Raw genomic sequence first — 14829 nt, forward strand, 5'->3', positions numbered from 1 at the left:
GTATAAAAATAACTTATTTTGTTTTTTAATGTATGCAACAGCATTTGTTTTGCAGTATTTTTATTGTTGATACATTCAGAGGGAGTGTTGCCTTATAAAAAAGAGCCTGTTTGAAATAAAATAAATGGTTTCAAAAGTTATGGTGTGATATATAAACCAACTTATCTACTTGCCAGAGTTTGCACTACCTTTTTATTGTCAAACATAATATTTACCCATCAATTTTTGCATGATAAWTGCATTTCATTTTCATTCTGTTTAATATTCAACAAGTTGAACAGATAATCCACACGAACCTGCTACTTGGTATCGGTATCGGTGAGTACCTAAACTGAAGTACTCGTACTTGTACTCAGTCTTGAAAAAACTGGTATCGGGACACCCCTAATTGAAGTGATTACATTTTTGTTTTTTAAATAAAAGCAAATAAAGCAAGTGATGCATTTTAATTTAACTTTAATGAATTTGTGCTTAATTTGTTCTTAACACCACTAGAATCTCATACCAGCTCATGAATAGCTGCCTGCTGTTCACCTTTTAGCTTTTTAATTTCCTTATCGCTGACCTACAGTGGTTTTAATTCAGTGTTTATCTCGTTGAACCCTCCAAACACGAGCACAGATGGACTCATTTGTTGGGTTTGGTCCTGATGGGTTACGGTAATAAAACCAGAGCAGCCAGCCCGTCAATAAAATCCTGCTTGGATTACTTACTGGTCGTGTTTCCAGACATCTGAATGATGCATTTGCTGTCCTTTTCGGTCTCTCTGGAGTTGAAGGGGCGGACCCTCACCGCCACCTTCACAGAGGCTCCTGCCATGGCGCTGTCCTCGTAGCACCTTTGGGTGCCTGCTCCAACGCCCGGGGGTGGGGGGTTTGGTCTCTTGAAGGGAGGAGAGGGTAAATTCTAATTAACTGGTTTGAACTGTTTCACATGTGACTGATGTCAAAGCATACTTAATCTGTTTAGCATGTGTCACATTAGAGAACCGGTAAGTCATTTTACAATATGATATATGCTATACAAATCCAAAAGTTTATTAAAATGTGTCAGTTAGTGAGACATTTGGAGCTACAAACATCATCAGACACAGGCAAAAACATTATCACCCACCTTACTGCAACAATAAAGAGGTAATGTAACACCTTTCAGCTTATAACTGAGTAGGGCAGGGCTGTAGGGCCGGGACTTTCAAAAAAAGGGTCATGCATGGTCAGCGATGGGAGGGAGGAGAATAATAAAGCTGGCGGTAACAAAAGAAGTGCAGCAGCAGCTAAATGTCAGGATGTTTCTCTAGATGACTTTGGGGCTGAAACTGGCCACAAGTCTGAGGCTCTTTTGTTGTTCAGCCTCGTCTCAAAAATAACTCTTCTAAAATAGTTAAAAATAACACCAAGTGAGTAAATATGTGATCATTATAGGAGTTGTGCAGTGTCATCGTGACTCATCGTTAAGTCATAGACAATCAATGTTTTCATCAATGAAGCCAACAGTGAGCTGGGGTTTTGCTGTCAGGTCTATTGATTAGATATTACAGTAGATCAGATTCATTTCAGTCACTGAATTAATGGCTGAGGTTTAAGACTTTGTGAGGCTTATTTTGAATTTCTTTTATTTTTTATCCCATGATAATCGTCGTCATTGAACCGTCAACTTTGCCGCGTCGTCCTGCTGTTGTCACCAAACAGATACGATTATGAGATTTTTGTAGTTGGCATTTCTTCATTTGGTTTTAAAGCTGTGACCTTTTTGTTCTTTTACTGCAGGATGTATTAAAAAGAAAAAGCTGTAAAATTTAAAACACTGACCAATGTGAGAACGCTGAGTCAGTATTTATTTATACTACTACCTGCCTATTTTACTTTGTTACATTTAAGTCCTTCAGCATATTTTGTGTTATTAAATAAAGCCACTGATCAATTAAAACCTTCAACCTTTGCACATATATAAATTTGTCCTTTTGTCTTTTAATTTCTTTGTACTTGTACTTTTTAATTTTCAAATCTTTTGATTCTACTTTTTTTTATTTCTTTTTATGAACCTTTTAATGACCTTGTGTAGTGAGCAAATGTTACTGATGTCTCTCACTTTCTCTGGGATTAATTATCTCTCTCTCTCTCTCTCTCTCTCTCTCTCTCTCTCTCTCTCTCTCTCTCTCTCTCTCTATCTGTTTCTTTTTGCAACTTTTATACATGGCAAAATACGTAATTTTACTTTCATTTTACCCATAAAATATTTTTCTTTTTAATTATTTCAAAAACATTGTTCTCTTTGAAATCTACTTCAGCTTATTTAATCTATTTGAGCCTTTTTGTTCTACTTTTAGCTATAATTGTGCTATGTTCAGCTTTTTGCTAGCCCTTTTTTAGCCTTTGCTTATAGCTACGGTTGTTCTACTTTTAGATTGGAGCTATCCTTCTCCTACATTCAGCCTTTAGCTACATTTGTGCTACTTTTAGGGTTTTATTTGGCTTTTTTTTAAACATTTTCTATCATTTCCATCATTTAGTTCTGCCTTTTTTAGCTTTAATGGCTCAGTTTCCACTTCTGTAGTAATTTTCAGCTGTCATTCAGCATTACCGTATTTTAACAGAAAATAAACATTTTTCTTGATTTGATCGAAGTGCTGAGAACTTTACATTTTAAATGAACACATGTGACATGTCAATCTGCAGTGTCGCACATTGAAATGTTAAATAAATATGGTTGCGTAATGCCTAATCTGATTGTCACCCTTTAAAATATTAATATATAAAAGTGTGGCTGTAATCTGTTGATGAAGCTCAGACCAATCAGCTGATGCTGCAGCTCAGCTGGGCGGATACGGTTTTAGTGACAAATATTTATAGGCTACTTAAAAATGACAAATACATTCAATATTTCCAAGTTTAGACTCATAAAGAGGTGATGCTTGTTAATTTATTGTTACGTGGCCATTTTATTTTCAGGCTTTCAGAAATTTTAAAAATATTATTTAAATGTTTATAAGTCACTAAAAGTAGTTTCTGGCTGTATGTATTGCGTCATTTTCAACATCTAAATACCATTTTAAATGGACTTGTAGGCCCCTTTTTATACCTTCTCGACCAATGACACTGCATTTAATGTCTGTCATATGTGTGTTAATTCAAATGCAGCGTATTTGTGTTTATTTTAGCATTAATGAACGTGTAGTTCATGACCTGTGTTTAGTTTCATGTCTTTATGCCGATAAAAGCTGCTGTTTCCGACCCTGACTCTTCCTGCTGGCCGCGCCCTGAACATCCTCTCCCAGGAGATTCAACACCAAGTTAATACAGACTGTCATTGACACTGCATTAGCAGCTGGACAAAGAGAAATAAGAGGGGAAAAAAGAGGGTTATCGTACCTCTGCTCCCGTCTACAGACGTGTTTTTGCGGGGTTTCTTATCCCAACACGTCCACCTCCTCCAGGTCCGACACTCGCTGCCCGTCCGTGCGTCACCCGCCTCTCCTCTCCATGAACGCCGGGATGGGCTGAGAGGAGGTTGTCTGCCCGGCGGACCTCACCTGAACACCCGCCACCCTCCTCCGCCCGAGGCTGGTCCGGTGTCGAGGACTCGGGAGGGGAAAAGGGTGGACTCGAAGCGAAGCGGCCAAAATGGCTCTGTTGTCTCTCGCCGCGTCTTTGACAAGGATGCTCGAGCTCCACCGAGCCGGTGACGTCACCGCCGAGGGAGGAGGCGGCGGCGTTCGATGCAGGCGAGAGAGAGAGAGAGAGAGAGAGAGAGAGAGAGAGAGAGAGAGAGAGAGNGGAGGAGGAGCGGGGGAGGATTAAAGGGATGTTTCAGCTATTTTGATGTGGCGATACCGGGAAAACGTTATGAAGAATCAGTATCTTACCTGTTGTAGACAGATAACCTCAAATCAGAAAATGTTTATAATGGGCGGGGCCTGGAAATCCAGGTGGCACCATAACTCAGAACATTTCCTGACCTTCTGATATTAGGTCTGCTAAAGCTTTTTTTTTTTTTTTACAGCTGATATTATATATTGAAAAAAAAGCAATGACATTGGTTAATGTTTAGACGCTTTTCCTCTCCTAAATGAATTAATTAAAAAAAATATTGAGGATGCATACACTGGTTATCCTTATTAATGGGGACTGTGAAATTTTAATATAATTTAAAAAATGTTTGTAGAGGAAATTAAGAAAAGCTGTCTGGCCAGGTGGATGCCAGTGTAACCCATTCTCACTCCCAAGTCATCACATATTGATGCTTGGTCAGGTTCCCTCTGAGTCTTATTTTGACGCGTCGAGTAAAACCTTCATGTCAGTTATTGAGGCACCAGGCATTTCCAGGTTCGCACCGGGATGCAAAATACAGGGGTCATTGAGTTGGAATCTGTGGTCAATATTAGGGACCAGGGTTCATGATTAATTTTAGCTAGTGAGGTCAGCCAACAACCCAGACTGTATAGAATCTGATGTTTCTTAAGATTATTTTGAGTCTCTATCAGAGAGATGAAGAAGAGTCAGAGTTCAAATAATATTATTTCAATACACAAAGATCAGAGAGTTTTCTTTGTTAAAGTGATCTCCTTTGATGTCACTTCCTGTTTCACTTTGGCTGACCCAGGTTCAAAAGAAAATATGCCAGTTATGGGGCAAAATGGGTTAAACCGTGTGTATTATTCCAATTTTATTAAATATAAAGATGTTTTCTTTGACTTTTTGTATTTGAAGAATATGCGTCACAGGCACTTTAAAGAACTAAGGGACCTGCCGCAGTGCACTTTTACTTCTAATATTAAAAACATGTCTATGCAAATGGCAAAAGCTTAAAACAACCACTTGAAACTTTTTAAAATTTTTATACCGCCATATTTCTATTTAAAACTTCTGTCTCTCACTTCGTCTACCATTAAGAGTGGAAAATATCTCCCTGTTGACCCGCAGTGCATCTTGGGATAGGAGGGGATGAGAAGGATCCGCCAGACTTGCTGCTGTAATCAGGGGTAAAAGGAGGACCCATTTGTGAGCCACATCGAAGGGGTCTTTGAATTTGGACAGCTAAGTGACGACAAATTCAGCCTTCAAAGGATGCAGCCCCTGAGTTTGGACACAGCCTGTGTTCCATTCTGAAATATTTAAATATAAACTTCAACGTTCAGTCACAACATTTGTGATTTAACTTTTACATTTAGATTTACACATTCAGATTTACGATTTAGTATATGTAATATTTAATGTTTAGATTTAACATTAGTTGAGAAAAAATTATCTAAATGTAAGAGCAACGAGCTTCATAATAAAATGTTAGTAGAAAACAATTAACTAGGATTTTACACTCAGAAAATTAGCTAAATAATAAAAATGTATTAGTGATATTTTTTTACATTTTATTTTACACATGGCACCTCAAACAAAAATAGTTATTTTTTGGTATTTTATTGTGATGCATGAGTGATTTTAATCTGAGAAAAGTGCTAACAAACTGCATATATGAAATCCATGACTCATAAAAAATGATTTTTTTAGACATGAGAAAAACACAAACAAGCATAAATGATCAAATTAATAAACCAAAACAAAGTAAAACAACAATCCAACAAGAAAAGAAAAGTCAGTTTAGTGGTAAGTGTTCTGTGAGTTGATAAGGTTTTTGCTGTAACTATTTTAATTTATACTGTTATCAGCACGCTATTCTGCTGGAAGAACTATCAGGCAATATTTTTCTGAGTGTTTGTAGCAAATTAGAGCACATTTGGTGAATAATAAAGCCCAGCTACAAACAGTGAAAGGCCTGTGAAGAGCTGATCAGAGCTGATGAGCTGCGGCACCACGAGAGGTGTTTGAGCTCTTATTGGGCATTCTGAGATGAGAAGACAAGGACAATTTATGTCACTGTCCTCATGTACGAGTGGTCTGCACACTACAAGACCATAATGGATCAGTGAGCGTACGAGATTTATTTCCAGATCAATACATGTTCTTTTTTACGACCGTTCGTTTTAGACCAAAAGGTGCTCCGTTTAAAGATCATTGTTTAGTAATAAATATAACCTCTTCAGCTGCTTCTCGTGGTAACTGCCTGCAGTGAACGTCAGATCTGTTTTCATGTATGAATGGGGACGTTTTGGAAGGTGTTGTGAGGCGGCTGAGGAGCAATAAATTGCGGTGCACAGCAGCTCCCTGGCTGGTGGTAAGAGGCACTGGCTGCTCAGGTTTCATGAAACACAATGCAGCCGTGTTTGTGACCTCGCTCTTTACACAGACCGGCCACTCCTTTATCGCTGCGTCTCTCAAACACATTTTAACTGTCTCATCTCTCCTTTTCTTTGTCCTTCACGTCTTCTCTGTGCGGATGGTTGAGCTGACTCACACACATTTAGATTTCAGGATCTCAGAAATTTAAAAAGATGCGATCACATTGAAAAACGTGTGAATCTAAGCAAATTTTTAAATAAGGTGTTTGTATAAATTATAGCTGTTAGAATGGATATATTACAAATAGTCATATTTAAAGGAAGAAGACCAGTTCTTGAGGTGCCAGTGTCCTGTAGAGGAGGATGCAGAGCTATGGCACTGTTCTCTAAAGGCCTTCCAGCTCTGCCAAGCCTGAACTCAGTGACTCTGCATCCTGAATCATTTATCACTTGAGTGAGATGTTGTCTTAAGCCTTCTGTGAGATTTTTTTTACAGTGATGGTCTACAGGGTGTATCAGAAAAAGTGATGCTCTCAGAAAAATTGCCATTTAATTAACATAGATAAAAATTTTGAAAATGTGGGCGTAACCTTTGGTAGAGGGGATTATTCTGCTTCGAATGACACTAAAATCTTAGTTAACGCTTCACGCTCCAGTGAGCAGGGACAGTTGGAAATTCACAAAATTCATGTCCTTTGTGCAAGGAAATGTGAGGGTTAAAATACGACCTGTCACATAAAATTAAAAGTTTAGATGGTCTTTTACACGCATGCCAAGGCATTTTTAAAATAATTAACCCATTCATGTCCTAATGTTGAAACAAAAATATCTCATTTTTGAGTGGATCATAACCAAGGGATAACAAACATGTGGACAAGTCAGTCCTGCCAACTAACATTACATGTAATATGTAAATGTACATGTATTCAGTAGTTATTACACGTAATTATTCCATAACCTGGTACAAGATCATGTGATCGTGTGGTCAATTTCTTTCATTAAAACAACATGATCACAAACATCACCTTGGATTGACTTGTCCACGGCCATTTCACATGTGTTTGTTAACCCTTGGTTATGATCCACTCAAAAATGAGATATTTTTGTTTCGACGTTAGAACATGAAAGGGTTAATTATTTTTAAAAGTTGGCATGCGTGTTAAACACCATCTAAACTTTTCATTTTATATGACAGATCGTATTTTAACCCTCACATTTCCTTGCACAAAGGACATGAATTTTGTGAATTTCCAACTGTTCCTGCTCACTGGAGCGTGAAGCGTTAACTAAGATTTTGGTGTCGTTCGAAGCAGAATGATCCTCTCTACCAAAGGTTACGTCCACATTTTCAAAATTATTATCTGTGTTAATTTTATGGCGATTTTTCTGAGAGTATAATTTTTTCTGATACACCCTGTAGAGTGAACTAACACTAGCGTGAGCCGTGTCCATCGCCATCATCTGTGACAACATAGAGGAGCAAAAATGGCGACCACAAAGGGCGTTGGCTCACAGCTGACACAACAACTGTTTTATTAACAAGCCCAGCTGCATCTGCGCCACAAATTATCTGTAATTTTTTTACAATCAATTAATATAACTGTTAACTATATTAATTTTATTGAACAATCATGTAAAACTGTAAGATATACAGTCTGTATATGTATGAGCAGAGATGAGCACCAGTTCTCTTCTGCCTTGAAAAGGAGAAAACAGGTAAAAGACAATAGATGATTCAACTAAGGACATATTTACTTGAGAAAACATGAAAATATCAACAGAAAAACACTGACCTTGATATTTGCATGAGGTGCACCACTTTGGGGCATTTGTCCAAGTGGTATAAACACAAAAATGCAGCATGAAGCTAATTTGCGTAACAAAAACAATCCATTTTTCAGTCCACTTATAACCTACATAAATTTAAATTCACATGTTGACCATGACCAAACATGTACCTAATAATACATGTATACATAATGTACTTAAATCAGAAATAAATTATGTACAGTACAAGAATCACTTTATTGCTATGTGGTGGAACTAATACTTTTAGGTTTAAGCCAGTAATTCGTGACATCCTTTAATGACCTAGGTTTTCATGACATGCTGTTCATCTGCAGATTGAATGATTAAAGTCAGAACAAGATTTGCTAACAACAGTCATTCTTAGATATCACTTGTGTTTATCTTTGTGTTTTCCCTTGACCTTGTATCAAATCTTGCTAAGATTACATAACGGTGTCTGTTAATATACTGTATATATGAGGCCTCTCGAGTGAGTGACACAGTGGGGAGACAGTGACAGAGAGAAGCAGAGGCGCAGAGACATGGCAGGTTGTTCTCTGTGTTTCCTGTTGTTGCAATAAAACTCAGCTGATCATCTCACGGAGTACCTTCTTTCTTGGACCACGTATTTCTGTCTTTGTTAAATAAATATTGCCATAACATGCTACATCTTTTAAAAGTGTGTAATTTGACCAACCTTCTGCTTCATGGCTCCATCTGCATCTTCACAGCAGCCTCTAGTGGGGCATGTAGGCACTTCATTTCACCTACTGTGTAGATTACAGTTCAGAATGACTCAGTAAATACTCACGGCTGCTTTCTCAAAAAAATATAATTAATTTAAAAAAACTGGCATGTAGGAACATGCCAAACAAAACCAGCATTGAAACAAACCTCCAGTAATTTTAAACTCAGAGATTTCCATAAACTTCTATGGAGATAAATTAGTCTAAAAAAGATCTGAGCATACGCAACAATTGATCGAGCAACAAGATTCACACGTGGATCTGATCACTTGTGGATGTGACTTTAGAGACATTTTTCCTGCTTCAGAGTCACACTTGTAATGCTGCATTCAAGGCTGGTGAAAAGCTGGGACATCTGTACGGAGCCCGCCGGGGGTCAGTGGGAGAAAAAAAAAACAGCCGCTGGAAATCCGTGTGCACGGATTGCTAAACTGAGCGAACGGGTTACTAAACTGAGCGAACGGATTACTAAACTGAGCGAACGGGTTACTAAACTGAGAGAACGGATTACTAAACTGAGCGAACGGATTACTAAACTGAGCGAACGGATTACTAAACTGAGCGAACGGATTACTAAACTGAGCGAACGGATTACTAAACTGTGCTCACGGTTTCTGCAATTCGTGCGCACGGATTACTGATATCTGGAGGGTGGTTGTGTGAACTGTCGTTCATCAGCTCAGAAAGTGCTTAAGGAGCGTTTTTTTGTTCACTAAAGTCAAAGTACAGCACAGAAAATGTTGGACTTTTAGTATGTTGCACAGTTTTTGTCCCTCAGGTAGTTTTGGTACTGGGTCTCCTAAAGGCTGTTTCAGCTCTGATCGGATCATCACAGGAAGATTCTGCCCGTGGTTACAGGATGTTTACAGTTTCCCTGACAAAGGGGAAGTTTTGCTAAAGTTAGCTAGCTGCCTTCTCAGGGTTGCAAAACAAAAGTACTGAATAGATTTATGTTGAACTTTTAGGAAATGTTTATTACTCTTTCAAAAACDTTTATTACACCACAGAAACATCTGAATAAAGTTTGAAATATTTCAGAGTAAGAGCGGGGCTGCGGCTCCCATGATTGTCTTCTGCAGATGAAGATCGCCACACGGGGACATTTCTCTGCAGCAAGCCGCTCGGAGGTTTTCTCCAGCGGTTCTCAGATGTTTATTCTCTTTCACAACAAAACGGGGGACGGGAGGGCCGAGGAGGCTAACCTCCGTTCAGGATTCATCAGCCTGGAAAATATGAAAATAAATAAATAACCACGTCAGATTTTGATGAATTTTTCAGGGACATTCTGTGGCTAAAATGTGTGTTGATGAGAACACGACAGTGCCTTAAGTTTATATAACAACAGATCCACTGAATTTACCTTGCAGATGCAGCTTCATACAGTTGTGTTCTGAGGCAAGGATTTGAGCAACAACTAACCCTGAAACAACAAACTGTCCCGGCACTCACAGTATTCACTTCCTGTTTAGCCTTTCACAATAAAACTGGATAAAACAAAACAGATTGTACCACACACACCATGCGTCCAACCTATCGACACAATCTGCGCGCACTGATTGCAGAAACTGAGCACACAGATTAGTAATCCGTGCTCTCAGTTTAGTAATCCGTGCGCACAGATTGCAAAAACTGGGAGCACAGTTTAGTAATCCGTGCTCTCAGTTTAGTAATCCGTGCGCACAGATTGCAAAAACTGAGAGCACAGATTAGTAATCCATGCGCACGGATTACTAATCTGTGCTCTCAGTTTAGCAATCCGTGCGCACGGATTTCTGGCGGCTGTTTTTCTTTTTTTCACCACTGACCCCCGGCAGGCTCCGTACATCTAAGATTCACCACATTTACTGGGTGATTAGGAAAAAAATGTTTCTGACTTAAAGCTCATAATTATGGAAGCTGACAGCGGCCGTTTTCAGGATATCATTTTTTTCACATGGCTATTCCTTCCGTGGACACAATATGTCATTATCACAAAAAAACATGGAAAGTAATTATATGCAAAAAATGGCCACTCTCTGCTTCCGTACACAAACCTTAAACTAAAACTCATATACTTACATTGACATTACTGGGTTCCAAAAATTTTAAATTTTGTGAAGTGTACAACTGAAATAAACAACCTAAAATGAGTAGGTTGAAAATTTACCATCCTACTAATTTATGCACTCAAATCTTTTTGAGACTAATTTATCTCTATAAAATGTCAACTCACAAATTCATACACAGAATAACAACATAATGGGTGCCTTAAACAATCAACAAAAATCAACTCAGACATAAAGATCAGAGGCAACTAGTCCCTGTTATTTATGAAGAACTGTTTATTGTTCAGTTTAGTGACATCTTAACTTATAACCTTTAGTTTTAACAAAAAAAAAAAAACACATGACAAAGGGAGGAGACCTTCCTGTGACAGAGGTATTTGATACATGAAATAAGTTCTTAATGAAATTTCTCAGTAACATTTGTTTTTCACTGCAGCCATCTGAACATTTACCACAGTTTGCATTCATCACAGCCACAAGGAATGACAAGCTTTATTATTTATAGATCAGAGCTGGTTAAATAAACCCAAAAAACGTGAAAAACACAAGTGCCCGTCCTTGAAAAACTAAACAATGTCTGTTTTTATAACCATATTGCTCAGATAAAACCACAGTGCTCATTGACTAAATGTGATGAGCATTAAACTTTCATGTGCTTAGCTTTAAACTGTTCAGTAAATACTGTTAAAAATCTAACTTCTGAATGTTGTTAGGCTAAAACAAATCATATTCTTCAATTAGTGTAATACAGTAGATTGCAACAGATTTCATCCCTTGGTATTCCTTCTATTTTGTTGCCTTACATCCTGGCATTTAACTTCTATTTTAATTTTATTTTAAGCAACTGATATACTCCATTGCAATATAAAATTATAAACAGGCACACACACATACACACTCCTTTTGTTTTTCAGCTCTAACCTTCAGAAGCCACGTGTAATTTGTTAAATAAGCCAGACACTCTTCACAGAGGTGGACTTCATGGAAGAGCAGACACTGCTTTAAGAAGCATTTAAGACAAACTGGAAGTTGTCTAAAGTTAAATTAGATTGAATTACTAAAACAACCAACAATGTCTGACACAAATCAACCACCTCTCATCCTGCTGAAAACATTTCTGCAGTGAAGCATGGTGGTGGCAGCTTCATGCTGTGGGGCCATTTTTTTCCAATGAAATTAATTGGGGAAAATTGTCAGAGTTTTAAAAAAAGAAAACAGAAAATTTATTTCATAAAATTGAGAGTGTGACAGAGGTTCACCTTCCAGATGGACAGTGACTCTAAGCCATGTGCCACATTTGGCCCGCCACTACATTTTATATGGCCTCAAAGATGGATCGATGTATTAAAATGGGCTGCTTTAAAGCCAGCATTAACCATAAACCCCATCTCCCATAATCCACGTTGACTACTTTACCTGCAAAATGACGGCATCCCACCACTAGGTGGAACTGCACAGGGTTCAACAGTAGTCGCAAAAATGCAGTGAAATGGAGATTTTACAAAGCAAGTTTCACCAGCTACTCATCAGTGAGTAAAACTCTTACTTTTAAAAGTATTTCTGTTTTATTTATTTCACATTTAGTCAGTTGTACATGTAGTACTTTTCAATGTTTATAAGAGGGCGTGTTAAAACACTGTTCCTATGCAGGAAATACCAGGTAGAGCTCAGTTACTGTTTGTTGGCAGTGCTCAGTTGTAGCAATAAGATGAGGAACACGAGGTTTTGTGTTTTTAGTTTAAGTTAAATGGGAAACATCAAAGTTAATAACAACTGGCCCTTTGAGGACCACCATAATCATGTGGCTCTCGGTGAAAATGAGTTTGACACCCCTGATCTAAACAAACTGATGCAACACTCCAGATGTTTAAAAGAGGAACAATTAAATGTCCTGGAAAGACCCAGTCAAAACCCGGACTGTAATTCAACTGAGTTTTTAGCATAATTTACAGAATACTGTATACAAGCAGCATATAATGAAGGAGCTGTAGCAGTGTTTTCAGGAAGAATGGGTGTTTTCTGGGGTTAGATGTACCAAGCTGGTGGAGGTGAACCTGAAGAGACTGACTGGTCTAGCTGTACAGGCAGCTCTACAAAGTATTGACTTTGGGAAATGAATAGTGGTAGTTGTGCTAAATTAAGATGAAATATTTATTAAATAATGACTACAACCATCACAGCTACCAATAATAATGTAAATTAAGTTCCTTGTAAATCACAGGCTGTAAGGCAACAAAATTGAGAATTAAAAGGGGGGTGAATATTTTTGCAACCAAACAAAGGCAGTACTGACAGTGCTAGAACCTGAAAAGCTGCATCATCATTATAAAAGCGCAACTTCTGCATGTAATAACAAAACAATGACTTTTAATAACTAATTTAAAGGTCTATATAACCAAAAGCATATCAGAGTAAATAGTTGTAATAAAACATGATTTGTTTGGCTGAAATTTACCAGCACCGTTCATAAGTTACCGTCACAGTACAGTACAGTACTAAAGGTACTACATTAGAATACCTACATGCATTTGCAGGAATGGACATAGTGGTATATTTGACTTTCAGTATTTGAAGCCACCGTCACCAGACGTGTGATGCATAGCTCCCAGGTCGAGTATCTGACTGTGGTGTTTAAAAATCACCGTCAGCACATTATTATATGTCATTTACAATAAAAGTCCAACAAAAATGCTTAAATGAGATTAACTCACACCATCCTGGTTATTACTGTTTGTTGATGTTTTTAGATGATTGATCAGTACTACAAAATAAGCTGTCTCAATTTTTTATTGTAATTTATCGCCTAATGATTGAATTTTTTTCTATACTCCTATTTGCATTATGTTAACATACTGATTATTTGAAACTACCTCAAATGTGTCTAGCAGAATGTCAATGTATCTTTAATTAAAATGAACTTACTCTTTAAAACATCAGTCTATTATTTTTGTAAATGCTAATTGTAGTATTTGCCGTTGTGCCATTTATTGATGTTAAGTATGCAGCTCATTGAATTCCTGACAACTGACATTTTCTGTCTGGAATCTTCTTGTTTAGAAGCATTAAAAGGATATTTTGGTCATTGTGAAGTGGGGATATAAGTATGATGTAGGCAGCTTTTGGACCTCCGTTTGGAGAAATAAAGTTTTGGCTCAACAGGATTGAGGAGCTAAGTGCAAACACAGATAGGACCAAAGTGGATTGATGCTGTCCTAAGGCAAATCTCTAAAAATCTCACAACAGTTCAAACAAATGACACTTTACAACGTTTACAGTGCTGTTTGTTTTGTAGTGCAGAGTTATTTAAATAAATCTACAATTATTTTGGCAGCAGCAGTTAGCTGTAGCACTCACGGTGTGGGGGAGTGGCAGAAATGTATTTTTTCATAAATAACTACATGTTTTACAAGTGACCATGATGTAAAGCACACCTATTAAACTCAAGGCGCACGGGCCAAATGTGGCCCGACATAGCATTTTGTGGCCTGTGAGAGCTTCAAAGACGTATTAATGTCTTAAAATTCTAAAATTATGCTGCAATAAAGCCAGGATTGACCATGAACTACATCCCCCCTAATATGTTGATGAATTTACTTGCTAAACATCGACATCCCACCACTAGGCGGAGGTGCACAGGGTTCAAAAATAGCCAGCAGAAAATGCAATGAAATAGAAACTTTACAAAGTGATTTTCACCAGCTACTTTTGCTGTGGCACTGTTGTACTGAGAAGTGGGAATTTCCCATTTACAAGCTATAAATTTAAACTGGCATGCCCCTCCAGTGGGAATTCCCTGTTGGAAAGTGGGAGAGTTCAGAATTCAAGATGGTAGCTACTCACTACAGCTCAATAGTGAGTAAAAGTCTCTTAATTTTACTTTAAAAGTATTTCTGTATTTTTTTCACATTTAGTCAGTCGTACACGTAGTATTTTTCAGTGTTTATAAGAGGATGTGTTAAAACACTGTTTATATGCAGGAAAGACCAGGTAGAGCTCAGTTATTGTTTGTTAGCAGTGCTCAGCTGTAGCAATGAGACGAGGAACATGGTGTTTTGTTGAAGTTAACCATAAAACGTGAAAG

The 14829-nt window shown here is 37.8% G+C and overlaps 1 protein-coding gene across 12 annotated transcripts in view; it reads right to left on the reverse strand.

The window, feature by feature from the left end:
- The window catches only part of kif1aa (kinesin family member 1Aa), an 84996-nt gene extending 81321 nt beyond the window's left edge, over window positions 1-3675 (reverse strand). For 7 of the 12 annotated variants that reach the window (XM_014011033.1, XM_014011038.1, XM_014011032.1 and 4 more), the window contains exons 1-2: window positions 3369-3674; window positions 714-882 (exon numbers count right to left, since the gene is read on the reverse strand). In XM_014011033.1, the coding sequence (XP_013866487.1) occupies window positions 714-819 (106 nt within the window). In that variant the 5' untranslated portion in view covers window positions 820-882; window positions 3369-3674. Of the gene's footprint in view, window positions 1-713; window positions 883-3368 lie in introns of all 12 variants that reach the window. The other 5 variants (XM_014011040.1, XM_014011037.1, XM_014011035.1 and 2 more) reach the window with 3 other exon arrangements.
- Between the last annotated feature and the right edge of the window lie 11154 nt (window positions 3676-14829).

Source organism: Austrofundulus limnaeus, unplaced genomic scaffold, assembly GCF_001266775.1.
Source record: "Austrofundulus limnaeus strain Quisiro unplaced genomic scaffold, Austrofundulus_limnaeus-1.0 Scaffold76, whole genome shotgun sequence".
NCBI lineage: Eukaryota > Metazoa > Chordata > Actinopteri > Cyprinodontiformes > Rivulidae > Austrofundulus > Austrofundulus limnaeus.